General features: G+C 41.9%; 1 protein-coding gene across 1 annotated transcript in view; it reads right to left on the bottom strand.

Moving 5' to 3' along the window:
• Nucleotides 1–2,285: 2,285 nt before the first annotated feature.
• TTLL5 (tubulin tyrosine ligase like 5) overlaps nucleotides 2,286–19,249 on the bottom strand; it is a 148,163-nt gene continuing 131,199 nt past the window's right edge. The window contains 3 exon segments of the mRNA XM_086614127.1: nucleotides 2,286–2,783; nucleotides 8,797–8,866; nucleotides 14,347–14,432. Of these exon segments, the coding sequence (XP_086470253.1) occupies nucleotides 2,633–2,783; nucleotides 8,797–8,866; nucleotides 14,347–14,432 (307 nt within the window). The 3' untranslated portion in view covers nucleotides 2,286–2,632.

Here is a 19,249-nt window from a genome sequence, read left to right as displayed (position 1 = left end):
AAGAGGCTGGAATCACAGGATTTGTTCCTGCTTTTCTGTTGCACATGCTCTCAAGTTAACAGCATTTATGCTCAGAGCTGGTATCAGCAGATGCCCAAGGCAAAGAAATACTGCTACTTCCTTTGATGCTCTGGCTGCCGTTAGTTAACACATCCTGAGGCTGAACAGGAGTCCAAGGTCTAGGTGTTTGGCTTGAGGTAAAGGACCAGTCTTGATATCCCTGGGTATTTTTTTCATTTGTTGGAAGCAGAAGAAAAATTTTCCATGGACAAAGGATGCAAGACTTTGTTGCTTCTGAAGCTGACAAAATTCGTCCCTTTGAAATGAAGGTCTGCAATGCACTGAAATGTGTATTTCTCTGAATATTTCAAAAATCTTAGAGACAAGAGTCTGATATACTGCTACTAAGTCAGCACAGTTACACATGTGGTGTTGGCTACATCTAACATGCAACGCAAAGAAGTTCAGAAAACATGCTGGCTATAACTAAGTACAGATCATTATCCCAAAATGACCGTGTGGAAGACTGGCAAAACTGACAAAACAATTAACTTCTGTTCATAATAAGCCAGCATTAATTGCTAATTTGCCAGACACAGATGTAAGAATGCTGTTTCTGCCAATGATCCTCTGAAGACAATGACCTTTCCTGGGCTAACTATGCATTTAAATCTCTATCCTCCAAACCAAAGTTTTCAGTGGTGGCTGTGACAACCTGAACAAAGAAAACTAGAGAACAAAAAAAGATGAGAGTTCCACAAGGATGTATATCCTATGGCTACTTGATCCTGCACACAAAACCCAGTGGAATAAGGATAACTCAGATCCCCTGGGAGGAAGAAAACAATGGAATCCGTTATTTACTGAATCTAAATCTTACAAGGAAATAGCCCCTCCAACAGTTCTGAGACAGAGCTGGAGGCTATAGCCAATACCACACATAGCAGAGTAGGTTATGAGAAGGCAGACCCAAGGTCTTGAAGCCCACAGCTGCTGAGGATGTACAGAAGTTTGAATAACAACTTCTGCAACTACATTTTCACTAATCATAAGCCAATAACTTGATGCACCAATAGAAACATCTATCTCGGAGATCCATGGGTAGAATTCAATGATTACAAACAAAAGGGATATGATCTGAAAGTAACTTCACAAGATTTTACAAATCTCTGTGTCACTGATGATATGTGATGGCAGCACAGGCAGCAGACAAATGCTATGGAGAGTCTTGAAGAACACGGCTGTAAAATGCAGAGAAAGTGAACAGGATGATGACTGTCTATGAAATGCAAGACAAGCCAATGAATTAAGAAAGGGAAAAGCTACATCAGAGAACTCCATTTTTGACAAATGAAGTATTCAATGTCTGTCATATGCGTGAGTGAAACAGAAATAGAAAAATGCCTGTTCTGTCCTATGAATTTATGCCTGGAGCAAGCGATAGTGAAACTAATGGGGTATGAACATAATTATTTCATCTTCTCACAATTTATCTGGTCTTGAATGACAGAAAACATGCACAATTCAAGAGTGAACATGAACACAATAATTTCAAGAGAAAACATTTCCCCCCTCTGACACTGTTTCTTCTGCCAGCCATTTGGGTTGATCATTATCTATTTGCCAACACATGAGAATGATCTCTTAACACTGACTACACAGGCTAGAAATGACAGGGGAGCTGTGGAATAAAAAAAACCAACAGATCAAACGGGCTGTTAGAATCCAATCTCTGAGGGCTCTGATACAAAACAATAGGAGATTTTGTACCCTTTGAGAATTACAGTCATACCACTTGCTGTTTGACAAGGCAGAAGTTGCAAAATACTGAGTTTTCCTTTAACCTGGCACCAACAAAGAGCCAGAGCTGAAGCTGCTTCCTGTTCATTTTAGGGATGGGTGGATCTTCTCTCCAATATGTTTTCCAGCTGCTGATGTCGTTCTCTAACACAAGCAAATTAATTTTCATAGCATTAGGCAAATTTTAACTGCAGTGCTTCACCAAGCCACTATTGCAACTGATAGGAGCCACCTGGGCCTTAGGGTTCAAGCTTGGGTCTGAAAACATCAGCCAATGTAAAAAGTTTATAAGCCTAAACAAACAGAAATCAAAATACAAAAATAAGCCACACAGAACATAAGCATCCAACAGTGAAACATAAAGGCATATTTTAAATCCTGTCCAATATAACAACAGCAAATATTTTGAGGGTGTAAATTAATAACTGAAATTATAACCAAAACAAATGAATGAAATTATTTTATTCAAACCAATCATTTCTATGGCTCTGTGACAAATTCAAGATGACAACTAACATGAAATGTCTCCAGTCATATGTTCTAATATTTTTCTCTGCTGATGGTTGCCATGTGATGATAGCAGAGAATCTTGGCTGTTACCAGACTCGGACAGACTAAAATGGCTGAGCAAATGAGACTTTATGTTCAAACTTGGACCTTAGGAAGAGCAACACATGTCTTATAGACATGGTTAGTTGACCAGGAAGATGGGGGAGGAAGGGATCCCAAGACTCAGCAGCAGAAGCTCTCAGAGGCAATCATTCACTTCAGCTTGCAGGTGTATCACCTGCTTCTACAGGTGTTCAGGTACTCTCCTCAGTGGATTGTCCTCTCACCAGGGCCTCTTCTTCACTCTTTCCTGGGTGGTTATGGGAGTGTGGTGGTATGAAGTCACTGCTGCTTTTTGCTTTGCCTCATACTTGAAGCAACACCCTGGATTCCTCACCTGGTGTTCAGTGTTAGTCCTTCTCTGTGAACAGAGGCTGGAGAAAACACAAAACAAAGATTTTGAGTAATCATGGGGACTATTTTGTGGGGAAAACTGCCACACTGCTCTGTAAATCTCAGCCATCACCAGAAATCTGGACCTCTCTATCGCACAACCTTTCTACAGGAACAGATGAGATCACAGATCAGTATGACAAAACCTAACTTAATAAGCTACTGTGTGAAAAAGTACTCTGGTATTCCTCTCAAGCCCCCAAACACCTTCTTCCCTCTTCATCTCTGACTCATCTCACTCATCTCTTCATATGCTCCTCCAGTAGCTCTAAATCCTTCTCCCATATCAGTATGCTTTCTTTCTTTGTGCCTTTTACTCATTTGCTTGCATGGAGTCTACTTCCCCACTCCAAAAGATGCTGAGGATCTTGATGCAGAACAGATGGAGGTATGAAAAGGCTGTTCTTTGAAAGAAACAAAATGGGGATAAGGAAAGTATTTTTCCTTCCATTATTATAGAGAGATTTTAATCCTACATATTGCGACATTTTCCTACTTAGGCATGTTATGGGAAAAAGTCAACGTCATCTTCACTTCTTTTACTTAAAAATCCTTAGACAGTCCTTTAAAAAGAAAAATCCAAACCACTTACAAATGTACTGAGTTTATTTTGGACAGTCTGCATTTTACAGCTAATCCAGTAGGTAAGCTTGTCCTATATGTTTAGCACATCAGCTTGCTCCTAAATGTGAGTGACATTTGTTGAGAGCTGTTTATGAAAAGTATTGCTATATTTTAAAAAATATGCTCTCCTTGAAAGCCCAGCATAGAGCCAAACATCACACAGCACAGAGGATCTGGAAAGACGTTTAGAAAAGCAGGATTGCCAGCTATGTCACTGCACAGAAAGTCTGGAACCTGAATTAGGAACCAAACTGTCAACCATGTGTACTAAGATAGGATACCAGTTCAGAAACCTATCCCTTGGCAATATGCTGAAATTAAGGAAAAAAGGCACATGAGAGAGGCAGCCAACTTCAACCTCATTTTCCTGTTTTGAAGAGACTTTGAGCCTTCCCTTTCCTACACAAATGCACAGTAGTTTGTCCTTTTCTCACAAACTGAATTAAAATCACTGTGTGAGTTCCTCTTGTACGGCAACCTTGAGGGCTCAACACGAAGAGGGGTATTCCTTTGTCTACAAGTAAATATGTAGGTTCCTACCATGAGTGCAGCTCATGGCCAATTCAATAATTTCATAAATATTAATGTATATAATTCTATGAAGTTTTATCATTTCAAAGCTACTGGTGAACATTCCACCTCCTTCTGGTTGAGTAGGTTGAGGTTCTGGTTGAGTAGGGAGGACAGAAAAAACCTTCATTCCGGACAGCAACCAACATTAAGTGTTGATTCTCCCTAGTGGTAAGAGTCATTCGAGTGAATCACCACATACAACAGAATGAATTTCCTTTGTTCTCCACCTGCCAGGAGGTGTTAAAGTATCTGCCTGTATGTCTGTCCACATGTTTACATACTATTATGTCCTCCATGACTGCACCTCAAAAACTTTTAACACTTTTGTACTTAGAACTGTTATGTAGAGGGAAGGATTACCTCCATTTTATGGATATGATTCTGAGTCACAGGGAAGTCACAGGAGTTGTGTAAAGTCTTTTACGGGATAGCTGCACACTAAAATTCAGTGCCATATAGACTTTCTCAGCACAGGCGTACACAGCCTTGGTCAGACACTAGCACCTAATGTGCTCTGCTTCCAAGATGCAGGAATGAGACAGAGCAGAGCGCTAGGCTAGATGACAGTACTGGGTCAGGGACCCATGCTAACATTTTTTAGAGCTAGTTTGGGCTGTTTCATCATACCCACAGCAAATCTGTTGCAGAACTGAGAAGCATGTCAAAGCCCCCTGAATCTAGTGTTGAAAACAGGAACTTCCTTCCTCCCTGAAAAGCTCTGATAATCCTAGAAATTCAGATTTTTTTTATCCCAGAGCAGAGGGAATTTCTAATCCTAGACTGACACCCAGCATTCTCTTGATAATACATAATGCAAGTAAGAAAGGCAATAAATAGATCAGGCTTATTTATATCCATGGGTGACTGACACTAGCAAGCCAGGACAGCTGACAACAGAAGGCCAGCTTTCCCTCCCCCACCTTTTGGGCACAATTTCAAGTTGACTTGCTGGATTCAGCAGGCAAGGGAAAGCAGCAGTGAAAATTTACTTGGGGGGTGCTGACACAGACGGTACACACGACTGTATTCAAGTGAAGTCTCCCTGCATGAAACACCAGTGAGCAGCCTCATTAACAAGTGGAGGAATAGCAGTGGAAGCCACCATGAGCCTTCCTGCTCCTCATGATACAGAGGAGACACTGGGTGGGCTCCTCAGCCTGACTGCTGATGCCCTTCTGTACTTGACAGCCTTCATTCTGATTTCTCTTATTCAGCTCCCTACTGCTTGGTTTGTTGCGGCTCGCACTTCTCTGGCTCTTCCCCACATTTCATTTCATAACTTCAGACGCTCCTTTTACCCTATTCACACACATTTTGGCTTCTATTTTTAGTTTCAATAAAATAATGCCAGATTAAAACAAAATCCAATTTGGATGGGCAAAGTCATCCTCTCTATAGGTAGCTTAATGCCAAAGGGCCAGATGTGAGACAGAAGTAGCCAAGATATTATGTAACCACTCCCCAGTCTTTGCACACCTGATCTTGAATGGCATTTCCAACACAGCAGGAAACACAGGCAGTTCGCCATCTCCTAACTACTGAGAACAAGTAACGCTTAGCCTCCAGTCAGGCAAAAATGCCAACTGCCTGAAGTCATTACTTACCCTGCTTTGGAGTTTTCTTAAGTCTGTCAGAAGTGATGGCTCCTAAAATTCAAGTTGGGTTCTAGTTCTTAAACAGGGAAGCCAATTTCTAGACACTGTCCTTTCCTTTTTCTTCAGCTTTCCTAGTGGTCCTGAGACTTGGAATGTCCTTTCAGTGGCATGAGACCAGTAGCAACAGGAAAAAGCTCCTTCCTTTCATAAAAGAAAGGCAAAAGGTTGACTAAAGGTGTGAGAGGCAGGCTGGTCTCACAAGTTAAGGAATAAATGCCATTGCTGATCATTAGAAGTGAACACTGACCCTCAGCTCTAGCTGAGAGGCAATGGCTGAGTTGGACATTATCTTCTTAACATCATTTGAGAAGAGCCTGGAATGCTGCCTTTGGCAGAGCTTTACACTCTGCTGGGATTTAATGAGACTTACAGTTTTCTGAAAAGTGAATAAACTCGAAAATAGTCATGCCCCGTTGGTAATTCGTAGATATTTCAAAGGTATTGGTTAGAGACATCAATTCCCTGCTCCTTCAAAGAGTACCACAAAACAGGGTAAGGAGAAGGTCTTTCTTTACCCTTCTCCTTTTCCTTCTGGTACTACAGGCTTGTCTGTCATTATCTGATCTGGGACAGATGCAACAACTAGAGCAGGGAGAGAAATTATCTTTTCCCCCTTCCTGTTTGCCCTCTTTATGAAACTGTGGAAGTCAGCAAGTGGGGGGGGAGGGGGGGGGGAAAGGGGCAGGAGGGAGAGAGAGAGAGAGAGAGAAGATCCCGGATGTTTCATGATATGTGAAAGAAAATTACTTTACAAAGGTAATTCAAAGAATAAATGTGAAACCAAATATCCTCCATTGTAACTGATTTTTTGCCCTCCCAAAAAGGGAGGCACAATAGTAGGATTCACCTCAAGCTCCACTGCTTTCACTACAGAGAGAGATGCTGACAGAATGTGATTACTGCTATTGACAAAGGCTGTATATGCAGGGTGAGAGGCTGCACTGGAAAAGTTTGATGCAAACTGGATATCACACTGCTGGATATCACACTGCTGTTCCCTTTCAGTGACCTACCCAGAGCTTCTCAGCCAGACAGGTGGTTAGGGAAGGATTTATCTGGAAGAGCTCATCATTACTCTATTCTTGGAGTAGGATAAGTAATGAGGTGACATCAAAAGTTGCTCTTTTGTGTCATAAAATACCTTGAGCCTGAGTAGTCAAAGTAGTCTGAGGTAGAGGTTACTCGAGGTGCCCATTTGAAGGTCACCTTTCAAAGTCAAGACTGCTTGTGCAGTCAGTCACAGAAACAATAGAGAACCAGGAGGGAGACAAATGAAGACTGGAATTAACAGGATTAGTGGGAGGGAGGAGGCGTACCAGCAATGTGCTGTCCAGAACCTGAGTGATTTCTTTTCCCAGCTGCTCCTGATGAAGGATTTGGACAGTGTGGTGAGACCAGCTGAAATCATAGCCAAGGTTCCTCTTGGGAATGTGGCAACAACATAAAAATAAATACATTGGTGTTCAACAATCTACTGCCTTCCGAGGCTGCAGGGAAGCCTGGCAGAAGCTGAGGAAGCCTGGACAAGGCTGGGCAGCTGGGAATTCCACCCTACTGTAGCAAATGGCTGGGAGTCTGACACAGGCCACGCACAGTGGCAACAATACATATCCCATCCCCACCCTTATGCTCCAAGAGAGTTGAGAGATGCTGGTTGATAAAAGAATCTCCAAACCCCAGGCATTTTCTCTGTTTAGATCTGGAAAACAATACAAAGTGATTATATGCATCTTGTTTAAAAGCCTGTTGTGTTTACTTCCTTTTTTTTTTCTTTTGCTGATGCAGGACAATTTGAAGCTTGTACTTTTGCATACCTGCTAAAAGATCTCTTCTTTTCTTCTTTAAGCTTATATAAAAGAGGCTGCATTCAGGAACAATGTTAATTCAAGCAGGGAGTAGACAACAGCCAATCACAGCTTAGCACCTCCAACGTTAACTCTAATTTCAGGTCTCCGATAACAAGACATACATAACTTTTTATGAAGGACCATACAATAATCTTAGATATAAAAACTCCAGAAAACACCAGTCTACCTGTAGATTTCCTGTAAAAAGAAAAAAAAAAAACCTGGAGCATGCTAGCTGCAGAGAAGAGTAAGTGCAAAAGTGCTCCTTACTATCACTAGCTTGCAAGCAGGCTCCATTCATTGCTCTATACTGGACCACACTGCTTGCACATTCGTCTTATTTGGATGACGTTCAGACATTGCTCTCCACCTTGGCCTAAAGAAGGAAATCACTAGAAAACTAACAGCAGCCTGCCTTCTACTTGGATTAGATCCAAACCATTTTATTAATCCCCATATTCTTCAACTAGTCTCTTGCCAGTTCAGAATCCAGTTTTTAAGCCCTTACATATGATGATACATTTAATTTCAGAGTTGCATACCTTCAGGACTTGGTATTCACGCAGATATGTGGGGCAGGTGAATGTCCCAAGTAAACAGACAACTATGCATTATCCTGCAACTAAGCTCAGGACACAGACCTGGGAATCACAGGGAACAAAATCAAGTCTATACCACCTAGCTCAAGAAGTTTCCTCCTTAGCTTCAGATTGAGTTTTGATATTCACCTTTTGTATGAAGTATTCTCAAGATAACTAGAACACAAATAAATTAGTTTTGGACTCATGCTTTAAACTAGACTAGGTAGAGATCTGAGACTTTGCATGAATTAGTGGTCTTCACTGCTGTCACACTCAGCTTATTACTAACTTTTACCTCTCCTAATCAGTAATGCTAATGCTTTTTTCTTCTCCCAGCACACGTAGTGAAAAAGCCATGTGGACACTAGTAAAATAAACATTAGCACAATAAAACTGCATTACTGTTAATCAGTCTGAGTATGAAAAGGTGAAAGTCCTGTCAAGTCTGGAGCCAGGCATCAGTCTTGCCCAGTTTTAATCACGATTTGTATTTGTTTGTAATTATATAGTTATTAGCATATTATATTTTTGCCATAGCAAAACAGAACCCCAGAGGGCATTCTGTCTTCTGAAGCTTTTAAAATAAAAATTTCACAAACTCTCAAGAAGGTTGGCAGCAAACAAAAGAGAGAAGCATAAAGACAGATTTCACTCATTGTTGCTGTTACCTTTACAAATCAATCCAAACCAAATGAAATCATCTGGGGTCATCACCTTATGCATCCACTCCACAATTGCACTGAGGGGTTAACTATACTTTCAGATTGTTCCTGTCTTGAGGGTCCTGCAGACAAGAGGAACAGAGAAGGTGCCTGGGACTATGCTGTTTATTTCATAAAGTGCCTTTCATCCTCTATTCTCCCTAAAACCTGTTTTGTGTTAGCTTTTTCAAAAAGGAAGAACAATAAATACAATAGATTCTAACTATGAGGTCTTCCACCATATCTACAGAACTTCCGTGATGTTTCTTACCAGGTATTCAAAAGCTAAATTCTGGTGGAAAAATGACACCTTTTTCACCAAGAACTTCATTTTCTTGAGAAAAGAACTCATGCACTATTCAAGCTAATGCCACTAGAGAGGAACAGAAAATAAAACAGCGAAATAACGGCAAAATGTCTCATACACCTACATTGTTAATATATAAAGTAAAAAAAATGACCAGCCTGTAGTTCTTTCCTTTGTCATCTGAACTCGCCATATCAAACACAGCCTCATAAAGACAACCTGGAAACGAACAACCCACCAGACTACTTAGCTTAGCTACTGCTCAGCAAGCTGTATTATGAATCATAGAATGGGTTAGGGTTGGAAGGGACCTCAAAGATCATCTAGTTCCAAGCCCCCTGCCATGGGCAGGGAAACACTCCACTACGCAAGGTTGCCCAAAGCCTCATCCAACCTGGCCTTGAACACTTCCAGGGATGGGGCATCTACAACTTCTCTGGGCAACCTGTTCCAGTGCCTCACCACCCTCTGAGTGAAAAATTTCTTCCTTAGATCTAATCTAAATCTGCCCTCTTTCAGTTTAAAGCCATTGCCCCTTGGCCTATCACTACATGCCCTTGTAAAAAGTCCCTCTCCAGCTTTCCTGTAGGCCCCCTTTAAGTACTGGAAGGCTGCTATAAGATCACCCCCGGAGCCTTCTCTTCTCCAGGCTGAACAGCCCCAACTCTCTCAGCCTGTCGTCATAGCAGAGGTGCTCCAGCCCTCGATCATCTTGGTGGCCCTCCTCTGGACCCACTCCAGCAGTTCCATGTCTTCTTGTGTTGGGGACTCCAGAGCTGAACGCAGTATTCAGGTGGGGTCTCAGGAGAGCAGAGTAAAGGGGCAGAATCACCTCCCTCGACCTGCTGGCATCCCTTCCCTCCAGCGTGTCCACAACACCACCAACTTGGTGTCCATCTGCAAACTTGCTGAGGGTGCACTCAATCCCACTGTCCATGTCACCCACAAAGATGTTAAATAGCACTGGCCCCAGTGCTGACCCCTGAGGAACACCACTCGTCACTGGCCTCCACTTGGACATTGAATCATTGATCACAACTCTTTGAGTGCGAACCATCCAGCCAATTCCTTATCCACTCAGTGGTCCATCCATCAAAAACCAGTTCTTTCCAGTTTAGAGACAAGGATGTCGTGTGGAACAGTATCAAATGCTTTGGATAAGTCCAGGTAGACGATGTCAGTTTCTCTTCCCCTATCCCCAATGCTGTAACCTCATCATAGAAGGCACCAGATAGTCAGGCAGGATTTGCCCTTAGTGAAGCCATGTTGGCTGGCACCAATCACCTCCTTATTTTCTAATGTGCCTTAGCATAGTCACCAGGAGGATCGTCTCCATGATCTTGCCAGGCACAGAGGTGAGACTGACTGGCCTGTTGTTCATGGTCTTCTTTTTTGCCCTTTTAAAAATGGGTGTTATGTTCCCCTTTCAGTCATTGGGGAACTTCACCAGACTGACACGACTTCTGAATGTGATGGATAGTGCTTAGCAACGTCATCTGCCAGTTCCCTCAGGATCCGCGGATGCACCTCATCAGGTCCCATGGACTTGTCCACCTTCAGGTTCTTTAGATGGTCTCGAACCTGATCTTCCTCCTACAATGGGCAGTTCTTCATTCTCCCAGTCCCTGCTTTGCCTTCTGTGACTTGGGTTGTGCAGTTGGAGCTCTTGCCAGTGAAGACTGAGGCAAAGAAGTCATTGAGAACCTCAGCCTTCTCCATATACCAGGTAGCCAGGTTCCCCGTTTCCTTCCGGAGAGGGCCTACATTTCCCTAGATCTCTTTTAATCACTGACATATCTATAGAAGTTTTTTCTTGTTGCCCTATGATGTCCCGGGCCAGATTTACTTATCAGGGCTTTAGCTTTCCTAACCTGATCTCTGGTTGCTTGGACAATTGCTCTGTATTCTTCCCAGGCTACCTGTCCTTGTTTCTTCTACCGTCTGTAGGCCTTCTTTTTGTGTCAGTATACAAGAAGACAAGACGACAACTTGGAAAAGTAATTGATTTTTTTTAGTTCACAGTCATCCTATTGCACTAATACTAACTGAATTGTTAAACTCCATGAAGCAGGAAACAATCAGTGTAATGCTGAGGGACCCTCAAAGTAACAAAAAAAGCAACGTGATAATGGCTGTATTTTCAGAGTGACTGACAACCCACTAGTGGCTGGGTGTTCAGTGAAAAATCAGGTCAGAAGCATTTTGAATTTTCCCTAGAGGTAGTAATTCTTAGTATTTCTTTAATAGAATAAATCTTGTTAAACTTTCAGGAATTTTGATAGGAAATGGTCTTTTCAGACACTACAAATAACCCCCAAATGATAGCTTGCAGATTTAGCTTCTTGTCTAGATACTCATGAGAACCTTTGCCTTCCCTCTCATTATGCCAGTGGCACACAGCTCACACGCAACTTCTGCCTCTCCATGAAATGAGGTTGAGGCCGCAGGGATGAGAGGCTGCCACACTTTCCATTGTAGTGATGGCTTATTTCAGAATCTTGAGCTGCTTTGCAGAAAATGCTGACGTTTATTCTCCCTTTTATTTCATCTCAAGAGATCTGTTCTCAAGAGCTCAGGCCCACTGCCCAACAGTATCTACAACTGGTATTCTCCTACAATTGCAGTACTGACCACCAGTGAACTGTTTTCTGGACAATCTGAGTAAAAGTCTCCATACTGTCCTGACTCCTCTCTTCCATTGAGCATCATCCTTACCTTTTGGTTACATTGTTTGTGACACTTTATGATGCTGCTCTGCAGAGCCCCATAGCTATCCTCAATAGCTTTTAGAGGAGAAGGGCCTATTCAAGCTTCTCAGACATTTTGAATGTATGTGTGTGTGTTTATGCAGAGTTTCTGCCTGGTTCCTCTTTTATCCTCTGCAACTTTTCATAGCCTTCTATGCTTTAAATGCTTCCAGTTTATTCTGTAATCTGCTTTATTGACGCGTGTCTCCAACCCCTCCAGTTGGTATCTAGGATACTAAACACATTGTGAAACAGTACCCCAAATAAGCTGCTGATGAGGGAAATCAGGGCCCTAGTGTAAGCAATCAATGGACAGAGTGAAGAAGAAAAACAGCTGTTCCTGCAGGAAAGACCAGAGTAGTTTCTGAGACACACAGACTGGGCACAGCAGCCTCTGACGCATACCAGTGGCTGGTGCAAAGCTGAAGAAAATATAATTTCCCAGTTTCCAAGAACAAATATTTTGCTCTAGTTAGGTTCAATCACTGCAATATTTAGCACTGCTCTTGGACCTATATACCTCTTCTAGTGACAGGAAGCTTTGAGTGACCCACCCACCAAGGTCCTGCTAGCCTGTCCCTAGCCAAACGAGGGTTCTGTCTAAGCCCTCACACTCTTAGCTAAATGACAGGCTAAATAAAACCCTTTGTTTCAGCTTCAGCGAGGGTAAGTTTAGTACAGTGCAGCTAGCCTAGTCCTACAGAAGGGAACATGAGCTGAAGTTCTCAGTTCTCACTGGATTACAAGTGTTCCCAGAGAGGGTGACTACTCTGAATTTTGTAGTTATTTAGCCTGTTTTCCTCCTGCAGCTCTGGCTGTTGCCTTCCATCATTAATCTTATCAATAATCCAATACACGTGCTCTGCATAAATATTCAAGAAGCAGGAAGGATAGAAAAAGGCTACCTACAGTTATCATGGACCCACATAACAACAACCAGTATCCAGAGAAGATGTGAGAGTTCTCTTAAAACCGTGGAAAAAGAAGGCAGAATTCAGTGCACAAACACGTTCATTTCAGTCCACTCAGGTAAACCAGTTTGGTCAATATATTGAGAACTCCATTTTTACATTATTTGTAAATTTATGTGTAAGCTTGCTTTATATACTGTACTAAAAATTCAACTTCAACTACACAGTAGACCAGAACTTTTGTCTCAACTATACATATACTACCGTGTTGACATAATTTTATTTATTTTTATAATCTCATTATATTCCATGCCTACAAAGTCACGTTTCAGTGTGCTGTAGGGTCCTTTTATTGACTATGGCTATTCACCCTATAACATTTCTGGTAGGATAACTGGAGTTTTTGGCAGGTGATAAAGCGTGGGAGGCAGTTTAGAACTGTAAGATAAGTGCATTAGCTGAATGTTTGTGCTAGAGGATCAGCAATAAAACCACTGACATTAATAACACAAATGTCATCTTTAAGTTTCAGAGCTAAATATCCAAGAGATGAATTGGAGAGTTCACCCCCATGCAAACTTTTCTTTGAGCATGTGAAAACACAGAGATCATCTCATCAGTGATACTCATGTTTCAGTGTTTTCACAGCAAAACAAAAGTCAGAAACATAATTTTTTAAAGCATTCTACATCATAATTTGTCCATATATTCCAATACAGCACCATCACATATTAGAACCATAGAATCATAGAATGGTTAGGGTTGGAAGAGACCTCAAAGATCATCTAGTTCCAACCCCCTGCCATGGGCAGAGAAATCCTCCACTACACCAGGTTTCCCAAAGCCTCATCCAACCTGGCCTTGACACTTCCAGGGATGGGGCATCCACAACTTCTCTGGGCAACCTGTTCCAGTGCCTCACCACCCTCAATGTAAATTACTGTGGGCCATGGGTAATACGGGTTCATCTAGACTGCATTCTACCTGCTGATAGGTCTGCATCAAGGAAAAATGGGTTGGGTCCTCATTTACTGAGACCTTAACAGCAGATAAACCCGTTTGAATTAATTAGCCTCTAGGGAATGATGAAGACTTGATTCTGTAAGTCTCAGTGATTTTCCTTTGGGAACTTTTACCTCTACTGATTGACTTCACTATGCAGCGGATTCACAAGTCTCAACTATGTCTTTCTGAACTAAGGGGCTTTTCTGCAAGACCGAAGAAAAATGTAAAGAATGTCCTGGCCCTTTATTACAGGCCAAGCTTAAACAACAGAGCATCTTTGAGCCAAAGCCTAAAGCAAAGAGGGGCCATTTTAGCCAAGTTTTTTTTCCCAGCCACATTTTTAAGGATCTTCCTTTTCCAACTCTATGAAACTCAGCCTTTGCTCCCTTCTGTTTAGTCTTTTTAATCCCAGGAGGAATAAATTCCCTGCACAGCTGAACTCAGGCTGTTACCTAGGAACCACTACATGCAGGGTAGGCAGCTGTGTTTCTTCTTCTTGCTGAGAAAGTTTTTTCTCTGCCAGTTCTTGAGAAAGATGAAAGCATCCCAGCATGCCCACCCTCACTTTCCTGATCCTCAGCACTGGCACTCACCTGTGGAATTTGTCCCTGGCTCACAGGACGCAGCACTGTGAAGGCTGTTCTGGAATCCATTCAGTTGCCTTTCAGTGGAGGTCACCCTAACAGGTAAAAGCATCAAATTAGACAGAGATAAGAAGGGATATACCAAGGAAGAATAAAAGTCTCTAACAGAAAATTGAGAATTCTCCTACTTTACATAATCTCACTGGGACTGTAGCTATGAAGTTGTGCCTGAACAGGGTATGAAAAAGGCAGTGACAGCAACTGACTCCAAAAAGGCAGAGCAAGGACAGATGAACACTCAAGCCATCAGCAAGACTTTGATGTGCCTACAACACTTAATTGTCCCACACGCCTTGAAAGCCAATTCTGGAGGATAAAGGAGATAGTGAGTGGTACTGGAATACCAAAGCACTACTCAACTAGTAATGCTGTGGTCACCTTATTCCAGTGATTTGAAGTAAAATGATTAAGCAACCTTAGAACAGAAATGCATACGCTGGCAAAAACCATGCAACCTTCAAAAGTTAAGTCCTCGCATCTTGTCTCAGCAACACAGCTCATTTAGGCAAGATTTTTCACTTGTCTTGGAAAGCGAGATCCACAGGATGCATTTAATCTCTAGTCACCCAGTTAGAGTCCTCAAGCAGATACGTTACGCAATTCCTCCTGCATTTATCTCAGCATTTGAGTTACAGCAAAACTATATTCTGCGGAGCACAACTGCATTTCCTTTAACTATTATAAAGATTCATTACCAAACTGAGACCATGCCCTCCTACACAAAAAATAGGTCTACTCACAAGGCAGGGTCAAAGCTACACAGCTGCAATGATCTATTCTGTCTTTAAAATCTATACAGTTGATTCATCTAGTCCTGATTTGTCCTCTCCTCCCTTATTCCTCCTTGCCTTTCTTCTTTGCCATCCAATGTATTTTGATCACTCCAGACTTCTGTGTGTACACTCCTGTCTCTCTGCCAGAGTCCTTCTCTTCACTCATTTGGTTCTGCAGTGTTACACAATTTCTGTGAGCTCTTCCTTAGAAAAGCACTGTAATCTGCAATCCCCATGTGATACCCTGATGACTAACAGACCCAGGCACACGTGTGCAGTTTCTATAGTTTTGCCTGAAACCTTTTGCTTTCAGATTTCAAAGTCAGCAAGTTGCCAGTAATCCAGGTGTTCCTGGCAGCCAAAAGGCCAGTGAGGGACTCCTGTATTGTACCTCAGTTGAATTTTAGTGAATCAATTGGGAGTCCATGCAGGAAGGGAGAGGAATGCAGAGATGACATTTGCAAAACACAACCCCTTACTTGAGTCAGCCATAATCTGAACGCTGTTGTCAAATTAGGTGCCTGTTGCTATGTTTAATGTCTCTTGGAGAGAATTTTGGATCTGTACTTATGTCTTCTTTTGCTGTTCATACTGCATGGTCTTTCTGGGAGCTGAGAATCCAGATGGATCTTATGCTTCTTACATAGAGACTCCATGCTCATAATCAGCTTGTCCACTTTGTTAATGCAGCACAACTGACAGCCAAATTCAGCTCACCCTTCCGTAGGTAGAATGGAAGCTCCAGTAACAGTTACATGCTTGCTCTCCTGCTGCCTGTACTCTTTTCAGTGGGCACTCGGTTCGTATGCGTGACGTACCCAGCTCACTTAAGACACTTCACGCATGCCTATGAATAAGCACACATGGGCAAGACGAGATACAAACCAGAACCACAGTGTTTTACAGGGCTCGCTCTATGGCTGTCATTCTACTTTTGGCACATTTGCCAGGCTTGGCAAGCATGTCCTAGAACAGCTGGCTACTGCCGTATCCAATTGCAGTCAGGACTCCATCCCGCTGTGGGATGGATTTCCTGAACCCCGGAGAAATGCATCACCTGTACCCTTTTTCTGTACTAGTTACAACAGAGCAGAACTTTGGCTTTTCTGCTGCTGGCACCATGCAAAGCAAATATACAAAAGAAGAATAAGGTAGAAAGATTTTGTGCTGTGGTGTTAGGACTTGAAGGGAATATTTGTTTCAACAGCCTTCCTGAATGGAGTTGTTGAGAATGACATTTACAGAGAAGTTCAGTACCAGAAATTATGCCGTGTTGCTCAACATGCCCAATAGTTTGTGATATTCCAGTCTATTGCTTGTAAACTCAGTGATCGCCTTGGGCTTGCTCTCTTCCTGATAAAATCTTGAACTCTATGCTCCTTTTCTCTACCTGGCACTTCCTCTCTCTATGGAAGTGGTCTAACATTGACAGCTGAATTTTCATGAGATCTTTTCTTTGATAGTTCTGTTCACAGGCTGTTCAAGGCCTTGCTCTACTTGATGCTGTCATAGAGGTTTCTGAAAAGTTACTGTAGGAATGATAGCATAGAAACTTGTATTTATTGTGACTCAGTCCTAAAAGCAGGAAGATTTTCTGTCTACCACCTGTACTAGTTCACTCTGGGTTTTGATAGTTGAGCTAATATATTTTTCTACTTTGCATGCTGTCATCTGTAACATGAAGATTCAATCCACCAAACGCTGCTTCCAGGGACATCTGCTTCATTCCACAGCTTGCAAATATACTATATCTGTGATGTCTGTCTCAAAATGTTGCTCTCGGCTACCAGCAGGTCTCTTCACGGTTCGCAGACCTGCCAATAGTAGGGGCAACATGAGCAGTGGAAAGGACCCAGTCTGACTCTTAGAAAGAAAGAAGAGCTTGTTTTGTTAGCTGTTCGAAAACTATATTTCTAATTGTTATACGAGCACATTTAATCAAAACTATGTACCCCCATAAAATGGTCTCATGGAGCTCCATAGATGATATGGAGAGGGATATTTGCTATGTCACAATCTAAGGATATGATAATCTCACACTGGGAAAGTACAATTCTGGGTGCCACAATGCAAACACTCTGACAAACTGAAGAAAATACAGGTACATTCAAGACAATTAAGGACTTGGCAAGTAGAACTACTATCTGAGGTTAATAAAACCTGAACAAGTCTAAGCAACATTAGGAAACTCCAAGAAGTAGAAGGATATTCAAAAGATGGAAAGTATTTGCAAGGGAAAGTGTTTAGGGTGGTTCAGGAAGGAGGAACAAGGTACAACAGGATGAAACAAAGGAAAAAATTCAGATTGCATATCAGGAGAAACTTGCTGATAATAAGGTTGTCTAGATTCTTAAATAGTCTTCCATAGCACATGATGGGGTTTCTACCACTGGAGTTTTTGAAAGCAGACTACACACAGTATCCGAGAGTACTTTGTACAGAATAACCACAGACTGTAAAAAACAGGCTGGAGCATGCAAGATATCTTTTTCTTCTTTAATCTATATTCCATTGACACAGAGGCTTCTCTCCGTTCACTCTCCTCTGTCGATGCATCTTTTTGCATCGACAAAAGACTCTTCTGGTCTTTTCCTGACAACAATGAATGGATTAAATAAGACTGAGCCATAGCAGTTTTTAAATGATCAGCTTTCAGGATGCTGGAAATATAGCTGGGCACTGCTGTTTTCCATGTAAGTGAAAAAATGTTACTGCAAGATCCCATGAATGGCAAGAATGGGTTTGGAGCCTCGTGCTGGAGACTGAAAGGCAACTTGGAAAGTATTTCCGGAGTGGCTCCTTGCAGCCTTCAATACTTGGATTAGTATTCTAAAATTCTGAAGGAATCTTTTGCTTTTTTTCCCCTTCTGTGCATTTTTGGTGCTGAACTTTTTTCCGGTTTTCCCACACTCCTGCCTGTCACAGAGCAGAAACCACAAAATGCAGCAAAGTAAAGTCTGTCCAAGGAGCTGCAATTCCGTCTCACAAGGATAAACATTTCCTCTGCCAAGAAGTGAGCACAGCACACCGGCATCTTCAAGTACACATCCCTGCTGCCAGCAGAGAAACCCACTGACATAGCCTGTCACCTGTTCTAACATGAGCCACTAAACATAAAAGAAATCAGATAGCAAACCCACCAGCATATACCTGCCAGGCCTGATGCTCACATCTCCATTTGCTGACATAGTCTACTACTATCTTGTTTTCTTTTTGAATAGTTTTGAGGGATTAATTCAGCGTGCTACCTCTTAAGTTAGCAACAGTACAGGCAGGAAATACACAAGCTTCTCCAAAGCAGTTCTGCCCAAGCTCCTTAAACACACCTTGCAGTTCCAGATTTGATTCACACACACTGATAGTGCCTTAGCATCTTCCTAATGTGTCTTTCATCAGTGATATTACTAAAACTTCTCTCTTTAAACAGGAAAGGAACACAGAATCAGGGAAGCTCACAGGAACCTGCTCTGAAAGCTTTACAACTCTTCTGGCGTGTAGAGTACATATAAGGGAGGAAGTTATGAATGCAGTTTTTGCCCTTCAGTATTCAGGGATGAAACGAGTCTGAGGAGGATATATGAGGAAAAACCTGATGAAGGATTTAGTCTAAAGCAAATTCTGTTGTTGAAGAGGAGATAAACACAGAGCTGAGGAAGCTACCAAGAAAGATCAAGGATAAGACAAAAACCCAGAAGTCTTGCTCACATTCTCTCACAATGCACAAAAGAGAAGACACACCAAGAAATGGAAAGGAAGAAAACTAACAATCAGTGAGCACATCTCGTGGTGAATTTTGTTTGGTTTTAAAGATAACACACGCCAAATCCATCTACCTTAGAATGGCAAGCACTATATAACTAAAAGCTTAGTAAAAGTTAAAAGAAGGATTTCTACAGATAATGAGGAAAGCTATTGTTACATTAGGCACAATATAAACACCTTAAATGAAATAAACACTTATGCTTGAAGGCATAAGTCAATCATCGTGTGTTAAATTTATGGGGAAACTTGGCTCAAGGCAGATTATCTTTTTAAGGATTTTTTTGGTCTTTTTTTGGCAGCCTCTTCTGACCCACCAG

The sequence above is a fragment of the Tauraco erythrolophus genome, chromosome 6 (assembly GCF_009769465.1).
Source record: "Tauraco erythrolophus isolate bTauEry1 chromosome 6, bTauEry1.pri, whole genome shotgun sequence".
Lineage (NCBI taxonomy): Eukaryota > Metazoa > Chordata > Aves > Musophagiformes > Musophagidae > Tauraco > Tauraco erythrolophus.
This window is presented reverse-complemented; position numbering and strand designations above follow the sequence as displayed.